The sequence below is a fragment of the Hypanus sabinus genome, chromosome 8 (genome assembly GCF_030144855.1).
Source record: "Hypanus sabinus isolate sHypSab1 chromosome 8, sHypSab1.hap1, whole genome shotgun sequence".
NCBI lineage: Eukaryota > Metazoa > Chordata > Chondrichthyes > Myliobatiformes > Dasyatidae > Hypanus > Hypanus sabinus.
This window is the reverse complement of record NC_082713.1, coordinates 172,299,205-172,323,910: the sequence shown is the minus strand read 5'-3', so window position 1 is coordinate 172,323,910 and position 24,706 is coordinate 172,299,205. Positions and strand designations below refer to the sequence as shown.

Genomic DNA, 24,706 nt, shown 5'->3' with positions numbered 1-24,706 from the left:
GCAGTCACCACAAGATGGCACTGCCTGGCCATCTTAGTCAACTTTTAAATACAAGAGATATTGCAGATGCTGGAAGTCCAAAGCAATTCACACAAAATGCTGGAGGAACTCAGCAGGTCAGGCAGCTTCTATTGAAATGACCAAACAGTTGATGTTTCAGGCAGAGAAGCTTCTTCAGGACTAGAGACGAAGGGGGGAAATGCCAGAATAAAAAGGTTGGGACAGGGGAAGGAAGCTAGCAACCCCTCTATGAATACATGGCTCCTCCGTAGAGAGAATCAAGTCCTGGGACTCATATCACAGATTACCTGGTCCTTTAACATCACCTCCCTGAACAAGGCAGCACAGCAGTGCCTCCACTGCCTAAGATTGAGACAAACCCCCCCCCCCCCACCCCACCCCATTTTAACTGTGTTTTTCCAGTAAAAGTGTCTTGACAAGTTTCATCTCCATTTGGTATGGAAACAGTCGATCATCGGGCCAATAGTCCCTGCAAAGGTCTGTGAGAACAGCTGAGGGGGTCATTGGAGTCTTCCTACCATCCATCGGAGTCATTTATCAGAAGTGCTATGTATACAGGACCCTTAGTATTAGTAAGGATCCCACCAATCTATCCAGCATTCTCTTTGACTTTCTACCATCAGGCAGGAGACGCCAATGCATAAAATCAAGAACGGTCAGGAATGGGGAAACCGTTTCCTCCCCCAGGACTTCTCAGCCCTCTGCCACATCGTATTCGAAGTGTCACCTCAAGTTATAAGGGAAAGTGAGCCGGAGATAGATGGGAACTACAAGGAGTTAGTCACCCCGAGGCTGCAGAGTTAGACAAGTGGGTCGCTGTCAGGGAAGGGATGGGAAGAGCTCAGAGAATAGAGAGCACCCCTGTGGCCGCCCCCTTCAGTAATTGTTCTCTTGTTTTGGATGCTGTTGAGAGAGGAGACCTGACAGAGGATGATCATGGTGATCGGGTCTCTGGTACTGAGCCTGGTTCCGTGGTGCAGAAGGGAGAGAATTTGATGAGGAATGCAGTAGTCATAGGGGATTCTACAGCGAGGGGAAAAGACAGGAGGTTCTGTCAGCCTGATAGAGATACCCACATGGTGTGTTGCCTCCTAGGTGCCAGGGTACAGGATGTCTCGGATCAGGTGCAGAGTATTTTGAAGGCAGAGGATGAACAGCCAGAAGTCTTGGTACACATTGGTACCAATGACATGCGTAGAAAAAGGGAGGAGGTCCTGAAGAGAGAATTCAGGGAGTTGGGCAGGAAGCTGAAAAGCAGGACCTCCAGGGTGGTAATCTCAGGATTGCTGCCTGTGTCACATGCTAACGAGCACAAGAATAGCATGATCAGGCATATTAATTCATGGCTGAGAGACTGGTGTAGGGGGCAGGGCTTCAGATTCCTAGATCTTTGGGGCCTCTTCTGGGGGACGTATGACCTGTTAAGAAAAAGGGATGGGTTACACCTGAACCCAAAGGGGTCCAATATCCTAGCAGGCAGGTTTAATAGAGCTGTTAGGGAGGGTTTAAACTAATTTGGGAATGGGAGTGACTGGGCTGAGGAGGAGGAAAACAAATAAATCAAAGATAGAGTGCAACAGAGATGACTGAAAGGACAAGCAGGAGATGAGGCATAATCACAGCCAGTGGGATGACTTACAGGGCAATAGAGGAGTGGTGCAGTTAAAGCAGAAAGCAACAAATACTGCACTGAAAGTTTTATAATTGAATGCACTCAGCATAAGGAATAAAATAGATGATCTTGAAATTCAGCTACAGATTGGCAAGTATGAGAAAGAGATGACATAGGATCGGAAGGTGTAGAGTATCTATGGGTTGAGTTAAGAAATGGCAAGGATAAAAGGACCCTAATGGCAGTCGTATACAGGCTTCCAAATAGCAGCCAAGATGCAGATTACATATTACAGCCGGAGTTAGAAAAGGCGTGTCAAAAGGGCAAAGTCATGATAATCGTTAAGGATTTTAACATGAAAGTGGATTGGGAAACCCAGGCCAGTACTGGACCTCAAGAAAGAGAATTTATAAAATGTCCAAGGGATGGCTTTTTAGAACAGCTTATTGTTGAGCCCGCGATGGGATCAGCTGTGCTGGATTGGGTGTTGTGCAATGATCCGGAGGTGATAGAGAGCTTAAGGTTAAGGAACCCTTAGGGTCCCATATGATCACAATATGGGAGTTCACTTTGAAATCTGAGAAGGAGAAACTAAATTCCAATGTGTCAGTATTTCAGTGGAATAAAGGAAGTTACAAAGGTATGAGAGGGGAACTGGCCAAGGTTGACTGGAAAGAGACAATAACAGGAAGGACAGCAGAGCAGCAATGGCTGGAACCAAAATAACAGGGCATACAAGGAAGCCAAAGCTAGTGGGAAGGCAGAGGATTGGGAAGCTGATAAAAACTTACAGAAGGCAACTAAGAAAGTCATTAGGAAGGAAAAGATGAATTATGAAAGGAAGCTGGTGACTAATATCAAAGAAGATACTAAAAGCTTTTTTTCAGTATATAAGGGGTAAAAGAGTTGAGGGTAGATATAGGACCAATAGAAAGTTATACTGGAGATATTGTAATGAGAAACGCAGAGATGGCAGAGGAACTGAATGTGTATTTTGCATCAGACTTCACAGTAGAAGACATTTACAGTATATCGGACATTCAAGAGTGTCAGGGAAGTGAAGTATGTACAGTGCAAATTGCAAATGAGAAAGTGCTCAAGAAGCTTAATGCTCTGTGGGTGGATAAATCTCCTGGACCTGATAGAATGCACCTTCGGGTTCTGAAGGAAGTAGCTGGAGAGATTGCAGAGGCATTAAAAATGGGCTTTCAAGAATCGATACATTCTGGCATTGTACTGGATGATTGGAAAATTGCAAATGTCACTCTGCTATTTAAAAAGGGTGGGAGGCAGCAGAAAGGAAACTAAAGACCTGTTATCCTGACATCAGTGGTTGGTAAGTTGTTAGACTTGATTGTTAGGGATGATATTACGGAGTACCGGAGGCACCTGACAAGATAGGCTAAAGCCAGCATGGTTTAGCAGGTCATGCACTTTGGTGGAAGAAATAAACGGGCAGACTATTATTTAGATTGGGAGAGAATTCAAAATGCGGAGATGCAAAGGGACTTGGGAGTCCTTCTGCAGGATACCCTAAAGGTTAATCTCCAGGTTGAGCTGGTGGTGAAGAAGGCAAATGCAACGTTGGCATTCATTTCTAGAGGTATAGAATACAAGAGCAAGGATGTGATGTTGAGGCTCTATAAGGCACTCATGAGACCACACTTGTGAGTATTGTGTGCAGTTCTGGGCTCCTTATTTTAGAAAGGATATACTGACATTGGGGAGGGTTCAGAGAAGATTCACGAGAATGATTCCAGTAATGAAAAGATTACTGTATGAGGAATGCCTGGCAGCTCTTGGGCTGTATTCCCTGGATTTCAGGAGAATGAGGGGGGATCTCATAGAAACATTCTGAATGTTGAAATGCCTGAACAGATTAGATACAGCAAAGTTATTTCCCATGGTGGGGGGGGGGGGGGGGTGTTTTAGGACAAGAGGACCCAACTTCAGGATTGAAGGACATCCATTCAGAACAGATGTGGAGAAGTTACTTCAGTCAGAGGGTGGTAAATCTGTGGAATTTGTTACCACAAGCAGCTGTGGAGGCCAAGTCATTGGGTGCATTTAAGACAGAGATAGACAGGTTCTTGATTAGCCAGGACATCAAAATATTTGGGGAGAAAGCGGGAATGGCCTACTTCTGCTCCTATATCTTATGGTCTTAATCTGCTTCGTAACTTACAATATTTAATTTATGCAGTTTAGTTTGTTACTTATGAGCGGTTCATCTGTATCTTATCCTTACCTTCATAAGTTGTCACGTGTAATGTGCTTTGCAACCATACAACATTATATGGTTATATACATGTAGATAGTTAAATGACAATAAACCTGACTTGACTAGAGCTAGAAAGGTGACAGGTGCAACCAGTAGGGTGGGAAAGGTAAAGGGCTGGAGATCAAGGAATCTGATTGGAGAGGAGTGTGGACCCAGGGAGAAGTGGTAGGCAGGTGAGAAGATGCAAGAGACCTGAGTGGGGAATAGAAGGAGAAAAGTGGAGGGAGAAAAGTGGAGGGACAATTATTTTTAAATGGGAAAGACAAATGAATATTCATGGCATCAAGTTGAAGGCTACACAGATGGAATACGAGGCTGGCCCAAGAGACGCCATGGAATGATATTTCGGAATGGGAATCAGAATTAAGATGTTTGGTCTCTGGAAAGTTTCACTTTTGGTGGATGGAGCAGAGATGCTCCATCAGAGTAGCTTCAGAGTTTACAACAGGTCTCACTGATTTAGAGGTCACATTAGGAACACCAGACAAAACAGACGGCACCAGTACATCACAAGTTAACTGTTACCTCACCTGAAAGGACTGTTTGGGGTCCTGAAAGGAGGGGAGGAAGTTGGTGAAGGGTAGGGTGCAGTTACAAATACAAGGAAGGAGATTAGTGGGGAGGGACAAGTGGACAAGAAAATTATGGAGGGAGCTGGGGCATAGTGAAGATGTGTTTGGTGGTAGGATCCCTTTGGAGATGGCAAATGTTGGGAGAAGGATGTGTTGGATGTGGAGGCTTGTGGGATTGTAGGCAAGGACGCGAGCAACTCTTACCACTGTTCAGGCAGCAGGAAGATGTGGATGGAAATGGAACAGATGCAGTTGAGAGCAGCATCAATGATGGAGGAAAGGAAACCCCATTCTTTGAAAGAGGACATCACCTGGAAAGGAAAGCCTCATCTTGCGAACAGACGTGTCAGAGATGAAAGAAGGTGAGAAAAGAGAATAGCTTTTTTTAAAAAAAAACATTGTGGGAAGAGGTATAGTCAAGATAGTCATGAGAATTAGTTGGTTTATAAAAGATGTTGGTCAACAGTTTGTCTCCAGAGATGCAGACACAGATTGAGAAAAGGGAGGGAGATGTCAGAAATGGACTAAGTGAATCTAAGGGCAAGGTCAAAGTTGGAGGCAAAGTTTATGAAATTGACTAGCTCAGCATGGGTGCATGAAGCAGCACCAATGCAGTCATCAGTGTAGTGGAGGAAGAGTTACAGATTATTACCAGGTAAGGCTTGGGACTGTTATACATAGCCAATAAAACAGACATAGATGAGGCTCTTGTGGATGCCCATAGTACCCCTCGACTCTGGAGAAAGCACGATGGGCCAAAGGAAAAGATTACTGAGGGTGAGGACCAGTTTTGCCAGACAGAGGAGGGTGGTGATGGTCAACTTTCCTCTATTATTCACATCACTACCCTCAATCCTTAGGTACAAAATGGACAGGGTTCTCACCTTCCAACCCAATGGCTTCTGCATAATGGAACATTCTTCAATACAAGAGCAGAATTAGGCCAATTGGCCCAATTCTACTGAAATGTCTTATGGTCCTTTGGCTAATTTACTAACCAAGTGCAATCAGTGGCAGCTTACCACCACAGTGCTAATCTCATCCTATCTACAGTAGACTTCCCTTATACTATAGGTCCATTCCCAATCCTTGCTAAAAGTTAAAACCGACTTCTCTGTTTCTCACTTCTTACAAAGGCACTTAAGACCCAACTACATCACTTTCCACAGATGTGTCAGGTTCATTAAAAGCAAAGTGAAATTACATTTAACATAATTTCGAGATATCCATGCACAGCCCTCCACCCCAGCTCAGTGAGAAAGATACTTTCTCTCAGGAATGTGTCATATTACTACAGAGGGGAGGTTCTTGCTGTGTGGAGGTGCCAGGAGAACTGAATAAATCCCATGGCACTGATCAGGGAACTTCCATAGAACATTACAGCACAGAAACAGGCCTTTTGGCCCTTCTTGGCTGGCCGAACCATTTTTCTGCCTAGTCCCACTGACCTGCACCTGGGCCATATCCCTCCATACACCTCTCATCCATGTACCTGTCCAAGTTTTTCTTGTATGTTAAAAGTGAGCCTGCATTTACTACTTCATCTGGCAGCTCATCCCACACTCCCACCACTCTCAGTGTGAAGAAGTCCACCCCTTAATGTTCCCTTTAAACTTTTCCCCCTTCACACTTAACCCATGTCCTCTGGTTTTTTCTACCCTAGCCTCAGTGGAAAAAGCCTGCTTGCATTCACTCTATCTATACCCATAATTTTATATACCACTACGCTCCAGGGAATAAAGTCTTAACCTATTCAACCTTCCTCTGTAACTCAGTTTCTCAAGTCCCGGCAACATCCTTGTAAACCTTCTCTGCACTCTTTCAACCTTATTAATATCCTTCCTGTAATTCAGTGACCAAAACTCCACACAATACTCCACATTCAGCCTCATCAATGCCTTATACAATCTCACCATAACATTCCAACTCTTATACTCAATACTTTGATTTATAAAGGCCAATGTACCAAAAGCTCTTTTTACAACCCTATCTACCTGTGACGCCACTTATTAGGGAATTTTGTATCTGTATTCCCAGATCCCTCTGTTCTACTGCACTCCTCAGCGCCCTACCTTCTACCTTGTATGTTCTACCTTGGTTTATCCTTCCAAAGTGCAATACCTCACACTTGTCTGTATTAAACTCCATCTGCCATTTTTCTGCCTATTCCTCCAACTGGTTCAAATCCCTCTGCAAGCTTTGAAAACCTTCCTCACTGTCCACTACACCTCCAATCTTTGTATCATCAGCAAACTTGCTGATCCAGTTTACCACATTAATTCTCTGAATTTTGGCCAAAATCCCTGCTTCAAATACCATAACAAATTAACTTTCTATTTGCTGAATTCGTTTGTAGGAACAGCATGTTATAAAAGGTTCATAACATTGTGCAGCATGGAAATTGCTTTTCTGCAGAAGCCAACCTTTTCGCCTAAATACAGTAATACCACTTGCCAACAATAAGTCTGGATCCTGCTGTGCCTCGACTATTTAAGTCCTTGTTTATACATCTCAATCACTTGTAGTCATTGTATCCAATTTGACCACCACCCCTGACAGCGAGATCCAGCTATCAACCATTGCGCAAAATATTTGCCCTCAAATCCTCTTTCACGACTTCCCCTCAGTTTCAACAAATGCTCTTTTGTTTTTGATACCTTTATAATGGGGAAGAATATTCTTGCTATCTACCTCATCAATGCTTCCCCTAATTTTATATGCCTCTATCAAGTCACTGTGCAGCATTCTTCACTCCTAGGAAAACAAATTCAGTCCACCCCATCTCTCTTCATAACTAAAGTCCTCCAATTAGACAACATCCTGTAAAACCTCATTTGCAATCTCTACTACAACCACGTCCTTCAAATAACGTTGAGAACACAATTGCGCACCGTACTCCAAGTATATTCTAACCAAAATGACACTGAACATTACAACACAATATAGACCCTACAGCCCACGATGTTCAACACATTTTAACCTATTCTAAGATCAATCTTACCCTTCCCTCCTCCTTAGCTCTCCATTTTTCAAATATCCATGTGTCTCAGTGTCTCCTAAAAGCCCTAATGTAAATGCCTCTACCATCACCCCTAGCAATGTGTTCCACACTCACCACTCAGCATTACAAAAAACTATCTCTGACATTTGAAATTATTCCCCTCATATTAGCTATTTCTACCCTGGGAAAAAGTATCTAGCTGTCCACGATCTATGCCTCTCATCTTGTACACCTCTATCAAGTCACTTCTCATCCTCCTCCACTCCAAGGAGAAAAGCCTTAGCTCACTCAGCCTATCATCATAAGACATGCTCTCTAATCCAGGCAGCTTCCTAGTAAATTCTCCTCTGTACCCTTTCTAAAGCTTCCACATCCTTCCTATAATGAAGTGAACAGAACTAAATACAATGTTCCAAGTGTGGTCTAACCAGGATTTCACAGAGCTGCAACATTAGTCAGGGGATTGGATTTAAGAGCTGCGAGGTAATGAAGGCCAACATACCAGAGGTCTTCTTAACCACTCTATCAATTTTGAGGAATTTATGGAGGACCCCAAGTCCCCCTGTTCCTCAACACTTAAGAGTCCTGCCATTAACCCTGTATTCTGTCTTCAAGGTTGACCTTCCAAAGTGAATCACTTCACATTTTTCTGAGCACAAAGTGCTTTGAAAGTAGCAACATAATGTCACAGCTTCTATACTCTATGCTTTCCTCACCATCCTATTGACCCATGTTTGTTCAGGATATTGTGAACTTGAACTCCGAGAGCCCCCTCGTCAAATGTTGTCTTCACACTTTTATGAGCTATCCCTTCTCTATCTTACAGTCCAGATGAAGGACCACAACTCAAAACAATAACTGTACATTTCTGTCCACAGATTAACCTGACCCACTGAGGTCCTCCAGCTTTTTGTGTGTTGCTTCAGATTCCAGCACCTGACCAATGCTGGAGGAACTCAACACGTCATACACATCCCAAAGGGAAATGGACCATTGACATTTTTAGTCAAGATCCTTCATCAGTACTGATCTGAAATGCTGACTGTCCATTTCCCTTTACAGTTGCTGCCTGATCCACTGACAGTTGGATCTTTTGGTTCAGATTTTAGAATTGCAAATCTCTCTTGACAAATAAAGCTAACCTTTTATCTAACCTTTACAGCACATTACTCACCAGATGACTCTGTAGCCATTCGGCGAGAAGCTCTGCAGTGGAGTCTGGTATTTGACAGCGCAGTCCATCTTTCTCCTCATTCTCCATCAGCTCCAGTAGTCCTCGAAGGTCCTCCACCAGGTGTAAAACACGCAGGCCACCTATATATGGGGAGTTGGGCGATTGGCAGTCAAAGATTCCATTTGTGTAATCCAAGGTCTTTGAACCTAGTGAGAGATGAATGAGGAAAAAGTTAAGTCTCATGAATATGAGCAACAAGTATCATTGAAATACAGTAATGTGCAAAAGTTTTGAGCGGTCTAGCTATATACATGTGCCTAAGACTTTTGCACAGTACTATAATGTGCAAGGTCAAGGCTATAACTTGGGCTGGAAATTGATTATCTTCATTAAATTAATTTCTTATGCAGGTAAATCTCATTGTCTAAGACAGACTACTAATGGACTTCAATTGAGCAAGTTAACATACAAAATTGGAAAGGAAACTGCACAAGATTGGAAAAAGCTGCAGATTCAGCCAGCTCCATTATGGGCACTCACCTCCTCATATCCAGGACACTTTCAAAAGGTAATGCCTCAAAAAGGCTGCACAAATCATTGAGGACCTCTATCACCCAGGACATGCCCCCTTTTCATTACTACAATCAGAGAAGAGCTGCATAAGTCTGAAGACCCACACAACATTTTAGGAACAGGTTCCTTCCCTTCACCATCTGATTTCTGAATGGACAATAAACCCATGAATACAACCTCACTATTATTAAGACCATAAGACATGGGAGCAGAATTAGGCCATTTGGCCTAGAGTCTGCTCAGCCATTCAATCATGGCTGATCCTTTTATCCCCCTCCTCAACCCCATTCTCCAGCTTTCACCCTGTAACCTTTGATGCCCTGTCCAATTAAGAACCTATCAATCTCTGCCTTAAATACACCCAACAACCTGGCCTCCACAGAAGCCTCTACCTCCATACATATACCACTCACTGGCTTAAGAAGTTTCTCTGCATTTGTTTTAAATGAATGCCCCTCTATCCTGAGGATGTGTCTTCTTGTTCTAGTTTACACCACTATGGGAAACATCCTTTCCACATCTATTCCGTCTTGGCCTTTTAACAGTCAAAAGGTTTCGATAAGATCCCCCCCACTGCTCTTCCAAATTCCAGCGAGTACAGACCCAGAGCCATCAAATGGTCCTCATATGATAACCCTTTCATTCCCAGAACCATCCTTGTGAACAGCCTCTGGACCCTCTCCAATGCCAGCACATCTGTTCTAAGATGAGAGGCCCAAAACTGTTCACAATACTCAAGGTGAGGCCTCACCAGTGCCTTATAAAGCCTCAGCATCACATCCGTGCTCTTGTATTCTAGACCTCCTGAAATTAATGCTAACATTGCATTTGACTTCCTCACCACCTACTTTATCTGCAAGTCAACCTTTAGAGTGTTCTGCACAAGGACTCTCGAGACCCTTTGCATCTCAGATGTTTCCCCCATTTAGAAAATAGCCTGCATTTATTTCTATTACCAAAGTGCATGTCCATGCATTTTTCAATTTTGTATTTCATTTGCCTATTATCCTAATCCAAGTCCTTCTGCATCCTAACCATTTCCTCAACACTACCTTCCCCTCCACTAATCTTATCATCTAAAACTTGGCAAGAAGCCATCTATTCCATCATCTAAATCATTGATATATAGCATAAAAAGAAGCGATTCCAACACCGACCCCTGCAGAACACCACTAGAAACAGGCAGCCAACCAGACAAGGATCCTTTTATTCCTACCCAAGTGAGGTAGTGCTCAATTAGTGTTTTTTTGTGAGTATTGCATTGCACAGCTGCCACAAAACAAATTTCACCACATATGCCAGTGATATTAAACCTGTTTCAGACTCCATAAAAGGAATTCCTGAGTGTCACTTATTGTAAGTGATACTATTGTATCAAGCTTCCACTGCCAGTATCCATACCAATAACATTCCCAAACAGGCCTTCTGCACTTTTCTCCACAAATATTTAATGATTCCAACAAATTTTACTGTTGTGATAAATGACAGATGTAACTAATTGCAATATGTAACAATGAACTTGCTCACATTACTCCCTGGGATAGTATCCAGGAATTTATTTCAATTACAGCATTTGAGACAGAATGAGATCGTTGGAATCCACTGGAGGAATACAGAGGTTGGGATAGGAAATTGATTTGCATTTATAAACTTTGAGAGCAATAGACAGGGCAGATAGTAGGAGTCTTATTTCCCTACAGTGTGGGTGTCAAAAACAAGGTATGGGTTTACAGTGAAAGGTGGAGGCACGTAATCACACTTTAAAGCAACAGCGAAGGAAGCAGTTGAATTACCACCGTCAAGGTCATTGACCTAATACAGATAAATGGAATTATATAGATAGGTGGATCAGTCAGAAGATAAATGGAAGGGCCAAGTGCCTTATAGAGGCATAGAAGATGTATTGATAGACGGAGGCTTTTTCCTAAGGCAGGATGGTTAATACAAGGCACTTGGATGTCAGGGGTAGGTCCACCCCCCCCCCCCCACAGAATGGTGGATGCATGGAATGTATTGCCAGAATTGGTGGTGTTACAGGAAGACAGTGTAGATTAGTAAGGACATTTAAAAGTCTCTTGGATAGGCACATACATGAAAGAGAAAACTGAAGGGATATAGTGAGGCAACCAGAACTGAGCACAAGTCTCCAAGTGGGGTCTGACTAGGGTCCTATATAGCTGCAACATTACCTCTCGGCTTCTAAATTCAATTGCACGATTGATGAAGGCCAATACACCATACACCTTCTTAACCACAGAGTCAACCTGCACAGCTGCTTTGAGCATCCTATGGACTCGGAACCCAAGATCCCTCTGATTCTCCACACTGCCAAGAGTCTTACCATTAATACTATATTCTGCCATCATATTTGACCTACCAAAATGAACCACTTCACACTTCTCTGGGTAGAAATTCATCTGCCACTCCTCAGTCCAGTTTTGCATCCTATCAATGTCCCGCTGTAACCTCTGACAGCTCTCCACACTATCCACAACACCCCCAACCTTTGTGTCATCAGCAAACTTACTAACCCATCCCTCCACTTCCTCATCCAGGTCATTTATAAAAATCACGAAGAGTAAGGGTCTCAGAACAGATCCCTGAGGCACACCACAGGTGACCAACCTCCATGCAGAATATGACTTGTCTACAATCACTCTCTGCCTTCTGTGGGCAAGCCAGTTCTGGATCCTTGGATCTCATGCCTCCTTACTTTCTCAATAAGCCTTGAATGGGGTACCTTATCAAATGCTTTACTGAAATCCATACAGACTACATCTACTGCTCTTCCTTCATCAATGTGTTTAGTCACATCCTCAAAAAATTCAATCAGGCTCTTAAGGCACGACCTGCTCTTTACAAAGCCATGCTGACTACTCCTAATCATGTTATACTTCTCTAACTGTTCATAAATCCTGACTCTCAGGATTTTCTCCATGAAATTACCGACCACTGAGGTAAAACTCACCGGTCTATAATTTCTTGAGCTATCTCTACTCCCTTTCTTGAAGAAAGGAATAACATCTGCAACCCTCCAATCCTTGGGAACCTCTCCCATCCCCATTGATGATGCGAAGATCATCTCCAGAGGCTCACCAATCTCCTCCCTAGCCTCCCACAGTAGCCCAGGGGTACATTTCATCCAATCCCAGCGACTTATCCAAATTGATGCTTTCCAAAAGCTCCAGCACATCCTCTTTCTTAATGTCTATACGTTCAAGCTTTTCAGTCTGTTGCAAGTCTTCACTACAATCACCAAGATCCTTTCCCATAGTGAATACTGAAGTAAAGTATTCATTAAGTACCTCTGCTATTTCCTCCAGTTCCATACACAGTTTCCCACTGTCACATTTGATAGGTCCTATTCTTTCACGTCATATCCTCTTGCTCTTCACATACTTGTAGAATGCCTTGGGGTTTTCCATAATTCTGCCTGCCAAGGCCTTCTCATGGCCTCTTCTGGTTCTCCTAATTTCCTTCTTAAGTTCCTTCCTAGTAGCCTTATAATCTTCTAGATCCCTAACATTACCGAACTCTGAACCTTTTGTAAGCTTTTCTTTTCTTCTTGACTAGATTTATTAAAGCCTTTGTACACCATGGTTCTTGTACCTTACCATAACTTCCCAGTCTCACTGGAACGTACCCATGCAGAACACCACACAAATATTCCCTGAACTTTTGCCACATTTCTTCTGTACATTTTCCTGAGAACATCTGTTTCCAAGTTAAGCCTCCAATTTCCTGCCTGATAGCTTCATAATTCCCCTTACTCCAATTAAACACTTTTCTAACTTGTCTGTTCCTATCTTTCTCCAATGCTATTATAAAGGAGATAGAATTGTGATCACCATCTCCAAAATGCTCTCCCAATGAGAGATCCGCCACCTGACCAGGTTCATTTCCCAATACCAGATCAAGTACAGCCTCTCCTCTTGTTGGCTTATCTACATACTGTGTCAAGAAAGCTTCCTGAACACACCTAACAAACTCCACCCCATCTAAACCCCTCGCTCTAGGGAGATGCCAATCGATATTTGGGAAATTAAAGTCTCCCATCATGACAACTCTGTTATTACTACACCTTTCCAGGATCTGTTTCCCTATCTGCTCCTCGATTTCCCAGTTACTATTAGGCGGCCTATAAAAAAAAACCCAGTAAATTTATTGACCCCTTCCTGTTCCTAGCCTCCACCCACAGAGACTCAGTAGACAATCTCTCCATGGCGTCCACCTTTTCTGCAGCTGTGACACTATCTCTGATCAACAGTGTCATACACCCACCTCTTTTGCTTCCCTCCCTGTCCTTTCTGAAACATCTAAAACCCGGCACCTGAAGTAACCAATCCTGTCCCTGAGCCATCCAAGTCTCTGAAATGGCCACCACAACGTATCTCCAAGTACTGATCCACACTCGAAACTCATCCGCTTTGTTCACAACACTCCCTGGCATTAAAATAGACACATTGTGACGACCCATTTCCTGGCACATCCGAACCGGCTCACAATTAGATAGCCTACGGGGGTTTGCGAGCACAGAGCTTTGGAGCCTCTGCGCCACGGGGGGCAGGTTGAGGGAGGCTTAAAAGTGAGGCTGAGGATTTCGAATAAAGTTTTTTCCTTCGACAGCAGTTACTGACTCCATGTCGTAATTTTAGCGCTGCGTGTAGCACACCACTACAATTGGTGACCCCGACGGTCCAAACGATTTTTGGACCAGAAATGACTGACGCCGCCTCTGTTCATGCGGTTTCGTTGAAACTGCTGGGTTTCTGGACACAGCGACCGAACCTATGGTTCCAGCAAGCCGAAGCCCAATTCCACGTTAGCCAGATCACCTCAGAAGACACCCGCTACTACTACGTGGTGAGCTCCCTCGACCAGGACACAGCGGCCCAGGTCGCGGAGTTCGTACAGTCACCCCCGGCAAATGGCAAGTACACAGAATTCAAAGCCCTGCTCCTCAGGACTTTCGGACTCTCACGGCGCGAGCGGGCTGCCCGTTTACTGCACCTGGATGGCTTGGGCGACAGACCTCTATCAGCTTTAATGAATGAGATGTTGTCTCTCGCCGACGGACACACACCCTGCCTCATGTTTGAGCAGGCGTTCCTGGAGCAGCTGCCCAAGGACATACGCCTGCTGCTGTCCGACGCGGATTTCAGTGACCCCCGGAAGGTGGCAGCCCGGGCGGACTCGCTGTGGAACACCAAAAAGGTGAGCGGGGCGTCCATCGCACAGATCTCCCAGCCACGCTCCCAGCAGCAAACCAGTCCAGGCCCGGCCGCAGAGCCCGCCAACCCCCGGCCCAAGGAACACTGGTGCTTCTACCACCAGTGGTGGAGCGCAGAAGCCCGCCGTTGTCGTCCGCCCTGCAAGTTCCCGGGAAACGCCAGGGCCAGCCGCTGCTGATGGCTACGGCGGCTGGCCATCGGGATAGCCTCCTGTATGTGTGGGACAGAAGGTCGGGACGCCGGTTTTTGGTTGACACTGGCGCAGAGATCAGCGTTTTACCTCCGACGAGTTACGACACCCGCAGCAGGGCACCGGGGCCCCCCCTGAGGGCCGTGAACGGCAGCACAGTAAGGACCTATGGCACCCGTCAGGTGCAGCTACAGTTCGGCTCCAGCCAGTTCACGTGGGACTTTACACTGGCCGCCGTAGCCCAACCGCTTCTGGGTGTGGATTTTTTGCGGGCTCACAGCCTACTGGTCGACCTGCCCAGGAAGAGACTGGTACACGCCGAGACCTTTCAGACATTCTCCCTGGGTGCAGCCCAGTTGCCAGCCCCTCACCTCGGCTCCATCACGCTGTCTGACAACGACTTCACCAGGGTCCTGGCGGATTTCCCATCGGTTCTGGCACCGCAGTTCACAGTGGTCATGCCCCGACACAGCGTTAAGCACCACATCCCGACCCAGGGACCACCCCTCCACGCCCGCGCTCGGCGGCTTCCCCCGGACAAGCTCCGACTGGCAAAGGAGGAGTTCCAGAGGATGGAGGAATTAGGGATCATCCGGCGGTCCGACAGCCCATGGGCCTCCCCCCTGCACATGGTGCCCAAAGCGACGGGAGGCTGGAGACCGTGCGGCGACTACCGCAGGCTGAACGAGGCTACCACACCGGACCGCTACCCTGTGCCGCACATTCAGGACTTTGCAGCAAACCTGCACGGCGCACAGATCTTCTCCAAGGTAGACCTCGTCCGAGGGTACCATCAAATCCCAATGCATCCTGACGACGTCCCCAAAACGGCTCTCATCACCCCGTTTGGCCTTTTCGAGGTCCTCCGCATGTCGTTCGGCTTGAAGAATGCCGCACAGACGTTCCAGGGGTTAATGGACGCGGTGGGACGGGACCTGGACTTCGCGTTCATCTATTTGGACGACATCCTCAGAGCCAGCAGTAGTCTTCAGGAGCATCTGTCCCACCTCCGTCAACTCTGCGCCCGACTGAGTGAGTATGGTCTTACAATCAACCCCGCCAAATGCCGGTTCAGACTCGATACCATTGACTTCCTAGGCCACAGGATTACTAAAGACGGGGCAACCTCTCTCCCCGCTAAGGTAGATGCGGTCCGCCACTTTCCCCGACCCACCACGATCAAAGGCCTTCAGGAATTCGTAGGTATAGTCAATTTCTACCACCGCTTCCTCCCTTCAGCTGCCCGGATCATGCGCCCCCTGTTCGCCCTGATGTCAGGTCCGAGCAAGGACATTACCTGGGACGAGGAGTCCGCCGCCGCTTTCGTTCAAACGAAGGAAGCTTTGGCGAACGCCGCAATGCTAGTACATCCCAGAATGGACGCCCCTACCGCCCTCACAGCGGACGCATCTAACACGGCAGTTGGTGGGGTGCTGGAGCAACTCATCGCAGGCCGCTGGCAACCCCTGGCGTTTTTCAGCAAACACCTGCGGCCACCCGAGCTCAAGTACAGTGCTTTCGACCAGGAACTGTTGGCGCTCTACCTGGCAATCCAGCATTTCAGGTACTTCCTAGAAGGTCGGCCCTTCACCGCGTTCACAGACCACAAACCGCTTACCTTTGCGTTTACGAAAGCGTCCGACCCCTGGTCGTCCCGCCAGCAACGCCACCTGTCCTACATCTCTGAATACACAATGGATGTCCGGTAGCGTCTCGGGTAAGGACAATGTCGTGGCGGATGCGCTCTCTCGCCCTACCGTTCATGCCCTTTCCCAAGGGGTAGACTTTGAGGCACTAGTAGAAGCACAGAAGGCAGATGAGGAGATTCCGAGTTACAGAACCGCAGTCTCCGGTTTGCAGCTCCAGGACCTCCCCGTAGCCCCGGGTGAGAGGACCCTACTCTGTGACGTCGCCACCGGCCAGCCCCGTCCCGTCGACCCGACAGCCTGGCGGCACCGTGTTTTCGACTCCATTCATAACTTGGCGCAGTCGTCCGGATGGTTTCCAGCAGGTTCATTTGGCACGGACTCCGCAAACAGGTCAGTGAATGGGCCAAAACATGCATGCACTGCCAGACGGCCAAGGTGCAGCGGCACACCAAAGCCCCACCGCAGCAGTTCCATCCCGCCCACCGGCGTTTTGACCACATTCATGTGGATATCGTGGGCCCCCTGCCAGTGTCGCGCGGAGCGCAGCACCTCATAACTATCGTGGACCGGTTCACAAGATGGCCAGAGGCGGTCCCACTCACCGACACCACCTCCGAATCTTGTGCCCGAGCCCTGATCACCACCTGGATATCTCGCTTTGGTGTACCGGCCCACATTATCTCCGACAGAGGCGCCCAGTTCACCTCCAGCCTGTGGTCAGCTATGGCCAGCCTTTTGGGGACTCAGCTGCACCACACAACTGCCTACCACCCACAGTCGAACGGGCTAGTGGAGTGTTTCCACCGTCACCTGAAGTCGGCCCTCATGGCCCGCCTGCGAGAAGCCAACTGGGCGGACGAGCTTCCCTGGGTCCTACTCTGCATCCGCACAGCGCCCAAGGACGACCTGCATGCCTCGTCAGCTGAGTAGGTATACGGCGCGCCCCTGTTCGTCCCCGGGGAGTTCCTACCATCCCCACGGGGGCAAGAGGAAGATCCCGCAGCAGTCCTGGGCAGACTACGCGAGAAGCTCGGTAACCTGGCCCCCATACCCCTTCACAGCACGGGCGGAACCCGACCTGCGTACCCAAAGACCTGCAGAACTGTAAGTTTGTGTTTGTACGAAGGGGCGGGCATCGGCCACCGCTGCAGCGGCCATACGAGGGGCCGTTTATGGAGAACAACGGGTCCACATTCGTGCTGGACGTTGGGGGGGAAAGAGGAGGTTTTCACGGCGGACCGCCTCAAACCGGCCCATGTGGACCTGGCGCAACCGGCCGAGTTTCCGGCACCTTGGCGCAGAGGCCGACCTCCCAAGCAGGTTCCGGCCCAGACTGTAGACATTGGGGGGTGTATCGCCTGTTCTGGGGGGGGGGTTATGTGGCGACCCATTTCCTGGCACATCCGAACCGGCTCACAATTAGATAGCCTACGGGGGTTTGCGAGCACAGAGCTTTGGAGCCTCTGCGCCACGGGGGGCAGGTTGAGGGAGGCTTAAAAGTTAGGCTGAGGATTTCGAATAAAGTCTTTTCCTTCGACTGCAGTTACCGACTCCGTGTCGTAATTTTAGCGCTGCGTGTAGCACACCGCTACAACATCTCAAGACTTCGGTCTGAGCACATCCCTTCTCTATCACCTGTCTATTCTCCTCCTTGCACTGTCTACAAGCTTTCTCTATTTGCGAGGTAACCTCCTCTTCCCCAGTCTCTTCAGTTCAGTTCCCACCCCCCAACAATTCTAGTTTAAATTCTCCCCAGTAGCCTTAGCAAACCTCCCCATCAGGATACTGGTGGCCCAAGTATTATTTTCAGCACAGAATTAGGCCGAACAGTTTTCGGGTACAGTACTGTTCTGTGTTGTGAGTATTTGGCATTCTGTCCCAGAGCTCTGGAACATATTCAAATCCTGGATACAGAATTTAGGTGCAAATAGGGTTTTAGGGAATGGGCAGCAAAGTCGAGTTGAGGGCAAGATTGACAAGATGAGACTAGAAGGGCTATACTGTTTTACATTCTATGATTCAAACATTTGTGTTTTATATTGAAAGTGTTCTGGATTTGATTATTAAATTTTAGCAAAAAAGTAAAAAAAAAGTTGAGCTTTGTCTCAAGTGGGAAGATATTTGCAAAATATTTTCTGCAAAGAATGTTTTTGAAAATCATCTGCCTACTAGAAATTCTCAGTATATCACAGCCTACAGCATGCTTACAGAGGGCCAAACAGGAAATCAAACTCTGCTCCATTACCATATGAGCATCTGTACTTCCCACCCACACTCAACACATAGTTCTTTGAGAGCAAGTAGAAAAGTGAAAAAAAATGTAAGGGTAAAGGGGTGGGATGAAATAAGAAAGAGCGAGGGCAGGAAAGTGCAAAGAATGTTATTAGTTCCCGTTTTTTTTTGAAAACTTCTGTCATAAGAAACAGGTAAAAGAGCTCCCAAATCACATAATCTAACCAAAATCCAGGAAATACAATCCTAGGTTGCTAATCACCTCATCCTATAAAACCTCTAAAGTCTGGTACCATTCAAGCATTAACTCAGCTAATAACAGGAAGACATAAAGAGAATCACAGATGATTCAATCTTGGACTCAACTCTACTTTCCTGCCCATTCCCCAAAACCCTATTTGCACCAAAGTTCTGTATCCAGGCTTTGAATATATTCCAGAGCTCTGGGACAGAGCACAGAATACTCACAACACAGAACAGTACTGCACCAGAAGACTCGTCACCCTAATTTTGCGCTGAACATAATGCCAAACTAATTCTCTTCTGTCTGCACATGATGTACAGTCAGCCTCCTTATCCGCGGGGGATTGGTTCTGAGACCCCCTGCAGATACCAAAAAACGCAGATGCTCAAGTCCCTTATTTAAACTGTCAGAGGTCTTTAGGACCCAGCGAAACCCCGGACTTTATTTAACCTGTTTCAGTGTGGTGGACTTTAGGACCTGAAGCAGCTCTGAATCCGCAGTGTTTCTGTTCACGAAAATAATCACGATCACGACTGAAAATAAGATGGAAGTAATAAAGCGATCAGAAAGAGGTGAAACGCCATCGGTCATTGGAAAAGCGTTAGGCTAGAGTCAGTCAACGATTGGGACAATTTTAATGGAGCATGTGAAAGGCCCTGTCCCGATGAAAGCTACAATTATTACTAAGCAACACAGTGGTTTCTCAAGTGTTTTATATGCATAGAAAGGTAAAATATATACCATATACGAAGAAAAACATTTTACTAACTGACACTAAATAATACCGGATATATCTGTTCCGACTTCAAATCCAACTTAAAGACAGACTCAGGAACAGAACTCATTCATAATCCGGGGGCTGCCTGTAATTTTAAATCATCTGTAGATTACTTATAATACCTAATACAATGTAAATCCAATGTAAGTAGGTGTTATTCTGTATTGTTTAGGGAATAATGTTAAGAAAAAAAAAAGTCTGTACATGCTCAAACAATGAGTGCTGGAGAGAGAACTTCTGGGTTTTCCCGCTCCGCGGTTGGTTGAATCCACACATACGAAACCCGCGGATAAGGAGGGTTGACTGTATACAAGAATCAGGTTTAATATCACAAGTATATGTCATGAAAATACGCTGTTTTGCAGCAGCAGTACATTTTAAAAAAGTGGAGATCGAAAAAAACATGCCAAAAGGATGCTTTTGATGAAGTATCAAGATGGTGCTACTTTTGGATCCCAGAGAGAATATGTAGAATGTCTACAAGATAACTTTTTAGAGTAGCTTGCATTTGAGCCCAATATGTGAAAGGCTTCAAGACTGAGTTTTGTGTGATGAACCCTGAGGAGGCAGCATAACATGATAGTGGATATGGTGAGGATGTTTCCTATAGTGGGGGAGCGTACAGCCAGAGAGCCCAGCCTCAGAATATAGAGATGTCCATTTAGAATGGAGATGAGGAATCATTTTAGCTAGTGGGTAATTAATCGATGGAATTCATTGGCACAGGCAGCTGTAGAAGCCAGGTCACTCTGCATATTTTCAGCAGAGATTGATAAGTTCTTGATTATTCGAGGGTGAAAGGTTACAGGGAGAAGGCAGGAGGATATGGTTCAGGAGGGAAAATAGATTAGCCACGATGAAATTGCAGGTCTCAGTGGCCCAAATGGCCCAATTCTACTCCTATTTCGTTTTAACTATAAATGACAATAATTAAAGTAATACAAAAAGAGCAAAAGATGAGGTAGTGTACATTGATTTATTATCCATTCAGAAATGTGATGACAATCAGGAAGAAGCTGTTCCTAAAGTGTTGAATGTATCTTAAGACTCCTGTACCTTCTTGATGGTAGCAATGAGAAGGGGACACTCCCTGGGTAATGGGGGTCCACAGCTCAATTCCCTGCACACTCATGCTTCTATTGAAAAGTCTCTTCAACACCACGATTTTATCTGCTTCCAAGACTTCCTCCAGCAACCCATTTCACTGTGTACCTACCACTTTATGTAAGACAAATCTTGTCCTGCACATCTACTTTAAATATTCCCCCTCACCAGGGCTGAAATGGCTAACAAGAGGGCACAGTTTTAAGGTACTTGGAAGTAGGTACAGAGGAGATGTCAGAGGCAATTTCTTTTTTAAAAAAAAAACGCAGAGAGTGGTGAGTGCATGGAATGGGCTGCCGGTGACAGCGGTGGAGGAAGAAACGATAGGGTCTTTCAAGAGACTCCTGGATAGGTACATGAAGCTTAGAAAAATAGACTATGGGTAACCCTAGGTAATTTCTAAAGTAAGTACATGCTCAGCACTGCATTGTGGGCCGAAGGGCCTGTATTGTGTGGTAGGTTTTCTGTGTTTCTATATTATAGCAACATCTTACCTGCAATGATACCATCCATTTGCTCCAAAGCAGCAGCTAACATCTCACTGGCATCGGTCATTTTTCTCCCCTTGTAAGTATGTCAATGGAGTACCCAAATCTATGGAAAATAAAGAATTCAACCACAATTGTCATCTTGGCCATAGGAAGCAATCACAGAATCCCCTCAATCACATAATACTGATCAGTAAATAACTCTCAATTTTATACAATTGCACAGAATAGAATAGTAAGAGGAACAGCCGTGCACACCAGCAGGTATGCTTCATTAAGTGTTTGACAAGGTTTGGTATGAATCCAAATCAGGTTTATTATCATTGAAATATTGTGAAAAGTTGATTTGCAGCAACAGTATAGTGCAATACATTAAAAATTAACACAATTTACAGTAAGAATATACAGTGGATTCTGATCAATTGGACTCATCAGGACCACAAAGAAAATCTGCAGATGCTGGAAATCCAAGCAACACACACAAAATGCTGGAGGATCTCAGGAGGCCAGACAGCATCTATGGAAAAAAGCACAGTTGATGTTTCGGCCTGAAACCCTTCGACAGAACTGGAGAAAAAATGCTAAGGAGTAATATAATATGATAGAGGTGTACAAGATGATGAGAGGCATTGATCATGTGGATAGTCAGAGGCTTTTCTCCAGGGCTGAAATGGTTGTCACAAGAGCACAGAGGTTTAAGGTGCTGGGGAGTAGGTACTGTTACGAATGAGGAGCACTCTGATGGGCAGAAGGGTGCAAAGTCACCCCCCCCCTTTTGAGAATCGCAAAATCGCTATTATTTCGGGTCTGATACCCAGTAAATGAGATTGACAACGCTCATGAAAAATTGATGAGAGAGAAGCCACAGGTTGGAATGTCTCCTATTGACAAAAAGAGAGATTACTGCTATTGTCTCTTGAAGAAGGAATTGTGTATTGAGTACTGTTCTATTCATTGAAACCCTTCAGGGGGCAACCAGAGTGGTCTGGTTGAGGGATTGCATCATCCCAACCTGATTGACATCTGAGACCCCGTGAGTGGGGATAAAAGTAGGGTCTGGGGAACACCCCTCAGACGCACCAGGAGAGACGCTACGAGACCGGTGGGGGCTTGTGTGTGTGTCCACCCTTACCTGGGTGACGAGTCCGCCACGGAACGGTCTAGCTAAAGGACGGATACGGATCAAGATCGTAAAAGGAAAGTCGGCAAGTTTTTTTCTCTCACTCTCTCTCCAACTGCAATGCAGTGATCAACAACGACTGCAGCCTGTATGAACTGAACTGAACTTTATATTTCCATCGGACAATTCATTATCCCCTAGACAACGATAGAACTTATTTCTTATTATTATTATACCCGCACTTTTAGGTTTAGTATTGATGACGTATTTTATCTGTATATTTGCATTGATATTATTTTTGTGTATTTTTACTAATAAATACTGTTAAAAATAGTATCATCAGATTTCAACGGATACGCCCATCTTTGCTGGTAAGATACCCAGTTACGGGGTTCGTAACAGTACAGAGGAGATGTCAGGGGTAAGTTTTTACTTAGAGAGTGGTGAGTGCATGGAATGGGCTGCCGGCAATGGTGGTGGAGGCGGATTCAATAGGGTCTTTTAAAAGACTTTTGGATAGGTACGTGGAGCTTAGTAAAACAGAGGGCTATAGGTAAGCCTAGTGTGACGAAGGCCCATCACCGATTATGGACGGCACATGGCACATTCAGTAAAACACTCAAAGGGTCATCCACACACATTATTCCCCTCTGTCATTGTGGTGAGTGCACGCATTACAATAAATCAACAGTCACAATTTTACACTTATCCCCAGCAGTAATAAGAATGAAAAAAAAGAAACACTATGTCACAGTTTAATTATAGGTCAATTTATTCATATTCATCTTTCCAATAAGTGTTTTGCCAAAGTGTCATGATAATCTGACGTTTCTCCCCTTGACAGTCACTGGGTCTGAAACAGAGCTGCTGCATAGAGCTGTCTTATATCGAGGCAACAGCAACCTGCACAGGTGTGCTGATGGTGGAGGATACCATCTTTAACTGGGTCAAGGGTTATGTTACTAATTAACTCATCTTATGGTAAAGTTTTGGGGTTCATTTAAGTTATTTAACTGGGAAATGGTGACTCCTATAATGAGAACTGGCAGTAGAGTTTCAGATTGTGTGAAATGGAAGATAATTGAGTTAATTAGCTTTTGGTTGGTCTAGGGGGAGGGGCTTAGCAGTTATAAACCTCAGGCTACCAAGGCTTCGGGGTTTTTTTCTGTTTAGTGTGAGGGTGGCTGTTAACCAGACAGGTGACAATCGCAAGCTGTATATATATGTAGTATTTTGTTTTCATTCTTTTTCTTGTTTTGATGTGCACATCCAGGTTTTTGTTTTTCCACTATTTTTGTAAATTAAAGTCTCTCTCCCTCTCTCTCTCTCTGTTTTTTTTCATTCTTTTTCTTGTTTTGATGTGGACATCCAGTTTTAAAGTGCCTGAAAGTACGTACAGAGGAGATGTCAAGGGAAAGTATTATTATGCAGAGCGTAGAATAGACTGCCAAAGACAGTGGAAGAGCCACATTATGATAGAGTCTTTTAACATTCTCCTGGATAGGTATATGCAGCTTAGAAAAATAGAGAGCTGTGGGTAACCCTAGGTAATTTCTAATGTACATGTTCAACACAGCGTCGTTGGCTGAAGGGCCTGCACTGCACTACAGATTTTCTGTGTTTCTATGAGTAGATTTGAAAGGTGAGGGGGAAGGGGAGAGAGAAACAGCAGGCAATATGTGAAACTTGGAGGGGGGACGGTTGAAGCAAAGAGCTAGGGAGTTGATTGGTGAAAGGGACAGAAGGCCATGGAAGAAAGTAAAAGGGGAGATGGTGAGATGAGGATCACCAGAGGGAAGCGATGGGTGGGCAAGGAGATGACGTGAGAAAGGGAAAAAGGGATGGGAAATGGTGGGGGGGGGGGGGGGGGGAGGGTTCATGCCATCAGGTTGGAGGCTACCCAAATGGAATACAAGGTGTTGTTCCTCCAACCTAAGTGTGGCCTCATCGTCACAGTGGAGGAGGCCATGGATGGACATATTGGAATGTGAATGGGAAGTGGAATTAAAAATCGGTGGCCACTGGGAGATCCTGCTTGTTGTAGTGGACGAAGCATAGATGCTCAGTGAAGTGGTCTCCTAATCTGCGTCGGGTCTCCCCAATGTACCGGAGGCCATACTGGGAGCACCAAAGACTCACAAGTGAAGTGTTGCCTCACTTGGAAGCACTGTTTGGGGCCCTGATGGTAGTGAGGGATAAGGTTTGGGGGAAGGCGTAGCACTTGTTCCGCTTGCAAGGATAAGTGCGGCCAGGAAGGAGGTCAGTGGGAGGAACGAATGGATAAGGGAGTCGTGAAGGGTGCAATTTATGCAGAAAGTAGAAAGTGGGGTGAAAGAAAGATGTGTTTGGTGGTAGGATCATCAGGACCTGTACATTTTGGCCTGATTAAGCAGCAACCATATTGGAAGTTTCATGGTAATAATTTAAAAAATACAA

General features: G+C 45.6%; 1 protein-coding gene across 5 annotated transcripts in view; it reads right to left on the bottom strand.

Moving 5' to 3' along the window:
- ppfibp1b (PPFIA binding protein 1b) overlaps nucleotides 1-24,706 on the bottom strand; it is a 290,693-nt gene that overhangs the window by 165,431 nt on the left and 100,556 nt on the right. For all 5 annotated transcript variants that reach the window (XM_059978579.1, XM_059978581.1, XM_059978578.1 and 2 more), the window contains 2 exons: nucleotides 21,157-21,256; nucleotides 8,662-8,867 (listed from right to left, as the gene is read on the bottom strand). In XM_059978579.1, coding sequence (XP_059834562.1) covers nucleotides 8,662-8,867; nucleotides 21,157-21,217 — 267 coding nt within the window. In that variant the 5' untranslated portion in view covers nucleotides 21,218-21,256. The remainder of the gene's footprint in view (nucleotides 1-8,661; nucleotides 8,868-21,156; nucleotides 21,257-24,706) is intronic.